The following is an 11,469-nucleotide window of genomic DNA, read 5'->3' as shown; positions in this document are numbered from 1 at the left end:
CCTTGCCGTGTCGCGACTTGGCTTCAAACGACGTGCTCTTGCAGGCAGGAATTCGTAGCCTGTTACCAGCTGCCGTTGCTTGCTATCATTTAAAATGGTCTTAAGCAAGGCAAACTTCGTCCCATCTTCGGCGACTGAATTAAATTCGACGTTTGAAACCACTGCCGTTCTTAAGTTGTCATACCACTACTGGGCCAAATTCATTTGAGTTCGTCACTGCAGTAGCACGACGTTTGGAATAAGCATCAGCTTACAAGTTTGATTGGCAATGTTCGCTTTTATATCGCTTTAACTTGGCAAAAGATAAAATGATTTATTTACTTGTACTAGCATGACAAAGTATTATTAAACTTAAACTTAAACTTAAACTTAAACGGCCGGGACAAGAACGGAAGTTGAGGAGGAGTGATTGATGTAATATATTTCTATGTGTTAATAAATTTAGCCTTCATAAATTTTTGACTTATTTTATCGTTGTGATAGTATCAGGCAAGAGAAAAAACGGTCACTGTGCACGACGCTTCGTTTCTTTGTTTGTCGCGTCCAAAGCAGGCGGCGTAAGTCAAAAGAAAAGAAACAAGTGCGATTTCTAAAAGTCCATTAACGGTTTTGTTTTCAACTAATTAAAAAGTGAAAAAAACAGCGGCCTCCGAAAGAGCAAAAGTTTACGCAACTCAGTTATCATTAGTGCAAGCAAAATATTACCAAGCTGGTTTCTGTCCACCTTAGTCAAACATAAGCATTAAGACCCTGTGGTGAACAGTTCCCCGTTCTCAGTGAAAGTCAATTATCTGCGAGAAAAAACATAATACCCCAATATTCAAATGATCACAATATTTTAGTCTTAAGACGATTTTGATTAACTAGAAGTTGTTGATTTCGTTATGTCCCGCAACGTCTTACATTGCATCAACCAAAAAGAGAACAAAATGGACAAACTTTAAACTACATGCACAAAATGACATTCAAACTAAGATTCTGAAAGTTTCAATGAAGCAGAAATACAGCCAACGAAAGAAAGAAAAAAAAGAAATATTTTCATATGAAACACATCTCGATTGACTGAGCGCTCATCACAAAATAAGAAAACCTAACAGAGCTAAGCTTTGTACTAATCAAGGTCGCGTCTAACTCTCTTGGATTACTCTAGTGTAAACGACGATCGAATCCGGCCTACAAACTTTAACATCACCAAGTGGAAAATGAAAGAAAGAAAAAAAGGGATGTCTAAAAATAGGCTGGGGGAACCTATTATTAGACACCTCTTTCTTTCTTTCTTTCTTTCTTTCTTTCTTTCTTTCTTTCTTTCTTTCTTTCTTTCTTTCTTTCTTTCTTTCTTTCTTTCTTTCTTTCTTTCTTTCTTTCTTTCTTTCTTTCTTTCTTTCATTCTTTCATTCTTTCTCTCTTTCTTTCTTTCTCTCTTTCTCTCTTTCTTTCTTTCTTTCTCTCTCTCTTTCTTTCTTTCTTTCTTTCTTTCTTTCTCTCTTTCTCTCTCTAGACATAAAGTGTGGCACATGTGCCACCTTTAGTCTCTGTTTAAAGAGGAAAATCATTGACTTGCTTTTATCCTAAGAAAAGCTATAGATCCGTTATTTGCAGCCTGTTTAACGGTTCTTGCGAATACTGATTCAATCAATAACTCCCTCGTGAATTTATAGCATTTTAAAGACCATTGATTTGAAATCACAAGTATGATTTCAGATCAAAATTGCACGACATGAAGTTCAATTGCCACTTTATTAGATCCATTTTGAAATCGCACAATTTTATCGCCTTAATTTTTAGACTTTTGGTGTATTGTTCCAGTAGCCGGTTTGTTAAAAAAAAAGCGGAACCGGAAACGCCTTTACGTCTCATTTAGTATGCAAAACGATGTCATGTGACGAAAACTCATCCGAGCATGACAAAGAAACAAGCGGTTTTGAAGTCAGAACGAAAATAGTCTGCTTCAGGTATAAAAGTTCAATTCTCGTCGCTTGAATCAATGATGGAAGGTCTTTCTTTCTTCTGTGGTTGAGGCTGAGACTTTTCATTGTCTTTGGAGAAGGAATTTGAAGGTGCATCCTGCGTAATTCTGCGATGGATTTCTTTTGAGTTGTGAAACTCCCTCGAGTGCACAATGCCCAGTGAATGGTACGTTTTTTTTCTTTCATACCGTTTAATGGCATGATTTTAAGGGAGTCCAGCTCGTTATCATCTCCGTTTCTTTTTGTGACCTCGGCGAAGGACTCAATACTCAGGACCTTGTCAAGTTCTTGCGGCGCCATTTGTTTCAAGATATTTCCAAGATGGCGGGACTAACACCAGCTTCGTAAGACGTTCATTCATTCACTGTTTTGTGGAGCGGGGCGTATTTTGACTATGTTTATTCACAGCGACAGAGTTGAGCTCTTTTGTTGCTTCGTTTGAAACTACCAGAAACCTGGAAACATCTACCTTCTTGAGATGGCCCTGAATTTGTTGTTGTGTGGTTTTCGTTTGTTTATGTTTTACTGGACTCGGTATCATACGGATTTTGAGCAGATGTTGAAGAAAAATCGCCAAAATATTCGTCAAAATGGACACTGAAAGTTGGAAACTTCCATTAAAGTTGGTGTTCAGCCTGAAGGAGCTGATAATCGTCATTTAGAAACTGTAATTAATTACATTCGTCAAGTTTTTTGGAAAAAAAAACACAATAACAACAGAGTTTTGGCAATACTAGTTGCTAAATTCTCCACACAATGGCTTTTTGCCTTTCATTTTCCTGAAATTTTATTGTTTACTTTAAACTAATATTCAAATCTGATTTGTTGTTTTGTTTTACTGTCCCATTCTCAATGGCTGAGAAAAAGATGCGATTTAGAGCAAAAAATAGTGCGATTCGTGCATAAATTGCACCATTGAGAGCCAATCAGATTGCAAGGATAGCCAGTGATTTCAAAATGGATTTAATAAAACAAATAATAGACCAATCTACTAGTAATGTTTTGGCTAAGTTTTACTCCCCTAGGTTGAAAGATTTTTTTTTTTTTTTTTAACCGGCGTTTTATCAGATCCCACTTTAGCCGACAAGACGGGTCACAATAGGGCCATAACTCCAATTCCAGAATTCCAGTGCAAGGAGATACCTATTCAAACAACTCAGAATTTAATCATTTTTGATGTGAATATTAATTAATACCATATCTCTTTGTCACGGTAATTGGGAAGGACTGGGATTTAAGCTCTTTATGCTAGAGCCAGTTATGTCAGGTTTGTCAGTACAAGGTATGTTTCCGTGGAATAGCTAACATATCAGGCAACGCTTCATACAACTTGTGTGATAACGGCACAGAGCGGGAAGGCTTTTTGCACTTCATGCGAGTTACTAAAACGCTACTTAAACTATTTCGAAAAGTATTTATTAGACTTGGTTACAATTCAGGCGAGACATTAAAAAAATTTATAGCGACATTGGCTATCGTAAGACATCTGCCAGCAGCATTACAAAATAAGTCGCACAAATCTTTCATGGAAGCAACAGTGCAAAAATCTTAGTTATATAAATAGCATTAGAAAAGAAAAGTTCCTTTATAAAGCAACTTGTTTTGGTTTGACAGTTGCGGCTAGGGTCGGCAGACTAACATTGAAAGCTTTATGGTTCGACAATCATTGTAAAAATTGACAACTGGGTCATAAATTGGTACTGACTAAGAAATGTTGGGGGTAACCCTGCGATGGACTAGCATTCCAACCAAGGTTGACCAGCATCCCAACCAGGAAGGGGGGGGGGGGGTGGTGAAGGAGACAGAAAGGTGGTTGTTGTTGTTGTTGTTGATGTACGACAAATAAAAAGTGGTAATGGCAAAAAAAAAAAATTGTCGTGTTTCATTGTTTGCTAAGCTGTGATGTTTTACCTCAGATTTATTGCACAGCCCAGTCCCCGCGCGCCAAGCTCGTGGCTACTAGGTGTTCAGGATTCAGCAAAAACTGCACCGTCCTGAAGTCAAAATGCATGTCAACAAGGAAAGGCATTGGAGTCAGGCGACTTTTCTCACTAGAGACGGCTTTTAATATTCACGAAAAGGGATTTATAACTCCAAAAATCACATGAGATTGTAAAAAGTGAAAAATGTGAAACATTTCGTGTCTCCAAGCTCTTAATTTGGCGCCAAAACTTGGACACGCGGGTTTGGCAACCCCCTCTTTGATCACTGTTGCCTGGTAGGATAAAAGTCATGTCATTTTGAAAAAAATATGCTGTTCCTCGTCAAAGGATTAAGGATTAGTAGAGGCCAAAGCAAGTTAGCAATGTCTTTATTTTTTGTTAACTACGAAGAAAAATACTATTATCGTGTCGTTTCGGTAGGGTAGCTCGGTTTTGACTGCCGCTTGTACTGCAGGCGCAGCTACCGTTTGCAATTCTGTAGTGCGCAGTTCTCTTTCCTTTCTCAATCCTTCGTAGGATAAAAGAAGGATGGCGGCTGTACATTGTACCCCAACACAGTGCGATCCTTACAAACCCCATAAGGTACAAGGAAAGCCATAGTTTTGCAATATTTGTCCCTGTGCTAAAGACAGTGTTTGCGATGGCACTGTATATGCTAGGTTTGAGCGTTGTTAAAGTTTTAATGCGCTAAGAATTATGGGCAAATGTACCAGTCGTCATCTTTAATTTTCCTTTTGGAGTATTATCTGCAAGAACAAATATTACCTCAATATCCAAAACATATTTAAGTTTCGGGAAGATTAAATTTAGAAATCGCTTATGTCGCTATGTTGGCTGTTCTTTGTATTACACCACCCAAAAAGAAGCCACAATAGAAAATTTAAACTATATGTACAATACGCATTTTGCACATGTAAGCATTTTAAGCTTCGGAAAATCTCAGGGCAAGATTTCCGTATAACCCCACCATTTATTATGCATACAGTGCTTTGTTTAATTGCTCAATGGACGAAACAATAGATTCCCTTTGAGACGCGCTTTGAACGACTACAAAACTTCTAAGTCTCAAGATCTCGGGCACAGGTTTTAATGCCACTGTAACATCGGGTTATCTCATTAAACGTCGAAAAATATCAAATAGAATCGTTTGTCATGGCATCTAGGTAAGGCGAAAAGAGCAATAAAGGAATGTGCCGAGACAAAGACAAACTCTGACTTTGAGGAGGGTGAGGACGGAAATGAACACCACCCCCGCACCCGTATTTTAAACTTTTCCCCGTTGGTTTAAAAAAAATTGCTGGTCAGAAGCGTCTTATGTAACTCTGGAAGCAATGAGAACGAAAACGTCATTTCTATGGAAAGCGTGTTTGACTTTTAATTAATATCTACAGCAATCGTCAAAAGCAATGCAATATGAAACGTACTGTAAAATGGAATCTTGTGAACTTTGGTTCTTTTTACAAAAAAAAAAAAAAAAAAAAGATTGGCACCAAACGCTGAGAGCTTTCTGTGTCTTTCGATTAAAATAGCTTGTTCTGAGAACTTTTTCACTTTGTTTTAGTGTATGCTGTCTCTGAACTCTTAGATGGATCAAAAAGTTCAGCAAGTCCAGTCAGGTCGTCAGTTCCTGCCGGTTCAGTCTTAACAGGAATCTTGATTGGAGGAAGATCTTTGATCTTGATCTCATTCTTGCACAATTCGCCAATGGGTTTCTATGGAATAGTAACGGACATAGATAAGTAACGTAAGGGTGATACTCATGGCTTTGTGAGCTTATCACTAGCCAGTCGAGCCAGTCGTTTAAGTAACTGTGCTGTGTCCGCATTCAGATCAATTTATCAGTTGAGTGTTTTTGTGGACGAAGGCCCACGAGCAATACTTTCATGTCTTACCGTATCCAACTTCGTGGAGCCGTGGAGCCAGAACCCGTGTCTACTGTCCTGATATCCTGATATCCTGCGATATCAAGTCAGTGACCTGATATGACTACGGTATCGTGCATTTGGGTACGTTAAATACCTAACCGTACCATTTCTGTATGCTTCGGCGGCACATCAGGCTCGTTTGGTCTCGCCTTGGAGGAGACGTAGTCAAGCCAAAATATCCATAGCGAGTCCAAGCGAGCCTGATGTGCCACCGAAACGTACTATTTATCATGCTATACGCGGTGGCGAATGGCTCTAACTTTTAAGTCTGTGGATAAAATCCTAGAGTGTGACCATCCAAATGAAAGATACTGGGTAGTAATTTCGTGCGGTACTAGTTAGTACTGACCGTGCAAAGTGGTTCAAACTTTTTTTAAGTTGGTGGACTAAGCCCTAATGAGTGACTATTCAAATCAAAGCTAGCGAGTAGCCCTTTCACGTGGCACTGTTTATTATACTATGTATGGTGGTTCTAATTTTAAAGTTTGTAGATATACCCCTGTTTGACAGTTCATATAAAAGCTATTGAGCTGTACGTCATGTGGTACTGTTTATTATACTGTACAAGGTGGTTCTAATTTTTCGTCTGTGGATGGAACTCTAGAGTGTGACCATTCAAATGAAAGCTAATGAGCAGTATATTTACATCTGGTCCTGTGTATTATCCTGAACAAGGTGGTCCTAACAGAAAATTGTTAAGTCTGTAAAGTTGCCACCTGACCAAACCCACCGGAAATAATAAGTGAAAATAGAAATAACCAACGGTTAGGAAGTGCGGGCTAGATACTTGGAGTAGCCATCATTTAAAGAACAAACAAAATAACATACCATTTTTATTTGATCAAAACCAGGGCATGATGTGAGAAATTATGGGGTGTCTGGAAAAACCGAATAGCGAATAGCGAATAGCGAATATCCCGAATAGTGCGAATAGTCTCAAATAGTGCGAATAGTGGCGAACGGTCGCGAAAAGTGGTGAATAGTGACAGGAGCCATAATCAGGGACGGAGACCGTAAGCGCGCGCCATTTGTAGTATTGGGGCTGTCCCTATGATATGAGACAATTTTCTATTTTTAGAGCAAATTGCGCCATCCCGTGCGGCAGACGCGCGTACATGCTGCGAGGATTTTTGCGGATGTGGCGCGGGGAAATGACGTCCGAAATTCCCGAAATGTTTAATGCTTTTGGCCCACAACTCAATACTTCCAAGTCTGTTGGAATTTTGCTTCAGTATTTTCGTCGTAAGCTGTTCCAGTTTGCGTGAAGAAAGACAGTGTCGACTTCAGTTATGTGCCGCTTTATGATATCACTGACCAAGTCAGTGTGTTCCGCTGCTTCTTTTGCAACAGTTCCACATTACTCCACTCTAAGTTTCAAATATGTTGAAGATTAACAGCTTTTCCAAAACACAGCAAAACACTAGTTGGATATATTTGGATATAGCAGCGTTTCAGGACTTCAAAATTTCCCTCCTCTTGCCCCACGCTTGCGAGGATTTCACCAGTCTATCTCGATCGAACAATAAAAATTTCGCCTGAATTGTACGCAACGCTTGATGTTTTATCAAGGCCTAATAAGTGACAATAAAGTTTATGTCTGTAGATGCTGCTCAGTTTTGGTTGTGTAAAAATCCAATAAATTGACTGTTGTCGATGAATAAGAGCGCCCGCCGATGCGTGTTTTGTACAGTCAGTAAAACTGATATGACAAATTGGACTTTCCCACTTTCGTGTGGAAACGTACATCGAACTCATGTATCTCTAGTTTTTAAATTCGTTTAAGGTTGATAAATGTTTGAGAACATATTAAAAGCTTATCTGAAAATATGTGAATACAGCAGAAATAATCAGCTTTCTTTAATCAACTTGAATAGTCACGGTACTGGAATAAAGATTTCGATTTTGTTGGTAGAGTTATCAAAACTCCTTGTCTATTTTATTTTCGCAGTCTTAAATTTCACTATGTTAAAGAAACACACGTGATGTTAGTAGCCTTTTGGCGTTGGTGAAACTTGTTGCAGCATCGCGGCACAAAAGACACCGAAAGAAATCTTTGTCAGGATTTGTTGACAATTGAAAACACCGACTCGGACTTGAAAGTGCACGCGCTGCACTATGCAAATGAGCTACTTGTACGCGTCAGACTTTCCTTTCAAAAACTTTTGCAAACTCGCCAAACAAACAGAAACAATAAGAAACTATCAAAACAGGGTTTGGATATAATTAAGCATTGTTTGGGAAACTCACAAATTAACTCGATACCAGAGTAAAGAGTTTTCTTACATAGCTTTTCTTTATAGAACAAGCGCAAAAGCTTACGCGTACAACTAGCGCGAGCATTCATTCACAGCACGAAATCGAAGTCATGTTTTCGACCCTGAAAAACTCACCTTTTCCATTAGTTCAGAGCATAAAACCACGTATAAGAGCCCTGGTTCTTATTTCCTGCCTTATTCCCTGCCATCGCTGTGAAAAATCTGCAAGAGAATCTCGCAACTCTCACCATTTGATCACGCAACGTGACAACATCCACGCGAGAGCCCCCGACATGTGCGTGGATCCGCGCGGATATATGACGTCAGGATGGCGCAATTTGCTCTAAAAATAGAAAAATTGTCCCATATCATAGGTGCGCGGGGATCCCAAGACTTACGGTCTCCGTCCCCGATTGTGGCTCCTGATAGTGACGAATAGTCGTCAATAGTCACCGCTTTAGATCTAATATCCTGCGTTAATTAATTATCCAAATAAGCAACAGAATTTCAGTGAATTTATTACCTTTTCTTCTCCGGACTCAGGCTAGGGCTGTTCATCGCCGACATAAAGAAAACAGAAAACACAAGGATAACGTCACAAAGACGTATTTACTCTTTTGCAGCAGTTAAAACAGAAGAAATCACGTTTAGAAACACCTTTTGTCCTGATAAGCGTATGTGCTTTGTAGCGGGAGAATCCCATCCTACGTTGCTTCGAGGTTGACTGCGAGATACTGGGTACCCTGTTTGCTACGATTTACCACTATTTGCCACTATTTGCCACTATTCGCCACTATTTGAGACTGTTCGCACTATTCGTACTATTCGCTGTTCGCTATTCGCGACTATTCGCTATTCGGGTTTTCCAGACACCCCAAATAATGTGTGAATTTGCGTGCAGTAAGGATACACAGAAACAATTGATGCGTACGTCCTTAAGTAAATGTCCAATAAAGTGAATTTATTCAGGATAAATTCATATGCACAAGAAATATTCAAGATCGCTCAGCCGAAACCAACAGTTGTTCAAAAGAAAGTGAACGATTTGTTTTGACTCCACTGGTATATAATTATTTATGATTGTTTCATGAAGAGTGAATGACACTGGCAACATCGTCTATATATGACACTGAAAAGCAAAAGGGCGAATTGTACAATCACTCAAAACGATTTGATTAATGGTAACAAATGTTTAAACCGATGTTTTAAAAAATCTTTTCTACCTAATTTTGAAAGAACAATTTTGAAAGAACAATTTCGTCTGCTACGTGCATAATTATTCTGTTACACCGGCTTGCAAACAAAAGGCTATTTATGAGTTCATTTATGAAACGTATTTCGCGAAAATTCGCCTCAGTACGTTTTGAAAAATCGACGCAATATGTTAAGATTTCAGCCTTTCGCAACTATTTCGTCGTTCGTCTTACAAATTTATTTCTCGCAAGCACCCCTATACCGAAAAGAGATCGCATACTTTTATTACTTAGAAATAAGTTTGGAATTGTTTGGTTGGTTGACGTGGCTGCAAGCGAGAAAATATTCGCGCATATTGTTTTATACAAAAACATCATTTGTAAACAGGAGAAGCTAAATCACTGAAGTCAGTTATCGACAACACTCAGCCAGTCATCTTCTTAAGTTCTTAAAATGCGCTTGTTATTCGCTATTTGTTTATACGTACCTTTGCTAATTCTGGTCGCTATACATGTCGCTGAATCTGGCACGTGTGACAATATGAATGTCTGTTCAGCCATTAAGGATTTGGGAAAGAAATTGGACAACCTTATCGCGCTGGTTGCCCCGCCAGGTATAAACTTAGATTGATCGATCTTCATAAGATTTTTTGCTTTCGTTTTTCTTTCTCTTTTCGATAACAAGCGCCTCACATAGGTTTAATTTTCTTGACAGCTGTTCCCGCTTCTTCCTGTAAGGAACTGTATGACAAACACAAGTAAGTTCACAGTTAGAATATATTTTCACGTTCTACTTCAAAACAATTACTCGCCCACTGACATCCATCAGAGACTTAACAAGACTACAGATGTAATCATGAATTGTTTTAAAATAATGATTTGCTTCCAACCCCTCAAGGATAACTTTCCTTGTAAACCGATATATTTTCACTAACAATAACTTTGTTTGCCAGAACCTGAAACATCTAATTTCCATTCTACAGGTTGCGAGTAAATGGAGATTACGTGCTGCAGACTGACAATGGAAAGATCCCTGTTTATTGTCACATGACCAGCCACAGTATTAGCGCATGCGGAGGTGGAGGATGGACACTGGTCATGAAAACTGATGGCCATAAGGTATAACAAAGACAAAAATCCTGGTTTATTTACCCTCCCATATAGCAGTTGACAAAATTGAAAGACGTTTTGTGATGGAAAAAATGTCGCGAATGTTTAATTAGGTTGATATGGTTTTGAAAGCCCGTCTTTATTTTTCTTCTTTCCTCTCATGTAGTCAACCTTCCACTACGATTCTCCACTCTGGACCAACAAGAACGAGTTTAACCGTCCGGGTGGCAAGACTGGGTTTGACACACAAGAGACCAAGTTACCGACCTACTGGAGCACACCCTTCTCCAGGATTTGTCTTGGTATGAAGATCGGCCATCGGATTAACTTCATTGTCATCAACAAGCAGGCTAACTCTCTGTACTCCCTAATCGCTGATGGAAAATATCGCCCCATCACATTGGGTCGTAACAGGTGGAAGACGCTGATTGGTTCACAGGCCTCGTTACAGTTTTACTGCAACAAAGAAGGACTGAATGCCGTTGGTGACAGCTCTGACCCAACTAAAGCACGAATCGGTATCCTTGGTAACAATCAAAATGACTGCTCTTCTTGTGATTCCAGAATCGGGTTTGGTACAGGAGGGTATTATGATGACTCCAACACGTGTGGAAACGAGGCAACGCGCTCACCAGATAACGGACACAAGCACATCAAAGCCATGGGTTATATTTTGGTCCAGTAATGAGAACTCTGTGTGATGCCGTTCTACCAAAAAAGTTAAACAGGCTTAAAACCGTGACAGCTCAATAGATTAGCACTGAGGATGCGCTTCAACTGAGCGAAAATAATTGTACTGTAGGACAAATAAAATGTGGCGATGGGGGAAAAGATGTCGACGTTCTTTCTTACGAAGTTGCGATGCGGTGATCCCCCTTTTATTGCATCGGGAAGAGCCCAGTCTCCTCACGCTATGCCGGTGGTTACTATGTGCCCACCTAAATCACAGATAACTCCCTAAATAAAGACGTACATTAAAGCCCGGTGGTGAACAGTTCCCTGTTCTCAGTGAAAATCAGTTATCCGCGTAAAAAAAAAAAAAAAAAAATTGCTTAATATGGAAAAAAACATTTCAG

At 39.3% G+C, this 11,469-nt stretch overlaps 1 protein-coding gene across 1 annotated transcript; it reads left to right on the top strand.

Moving 5' to 3' along the window:
* Window positions 1–9,737: 9,737 nt before the first annotated feature.
* Window positions 9,738–11,469, top strand: LOC145484449 (putative skeletal organic matrix protein 5). The gene is made up of 4 exons (XM_081463072.1): window positions 9,738–9,897; window positions 9,999–10,041; window positions 10,267–10,402; window positions 10,560–11,469. Exons 1-4 carry the CDS (start codon window positions 9,738–9,740, stop codon window positions 11,076–11,078), a joined length of 858 nt encoding a protein of 285 aa, XP_081319198.1. The 3' UTR covers window positions 11,079–11,469.

Source organism: Orbicella franksi, chromosome 4 (genome assembly GCF_964199315.1).
Source record: "Orbicella franksi chromosome 4, jaOrbFran1.1, whole genome shotgun sequence".
NCBI lineage: Eukaryota > Metazoa > Cnidaria > Anthozoa > Scleractinia > Merulinidae > Orbicella > Orbicella franksi.
Note: the sequence above shows the minus strand (reverse complement) of the source record. Positions and strands in the feature narration are given on the sequence as shown.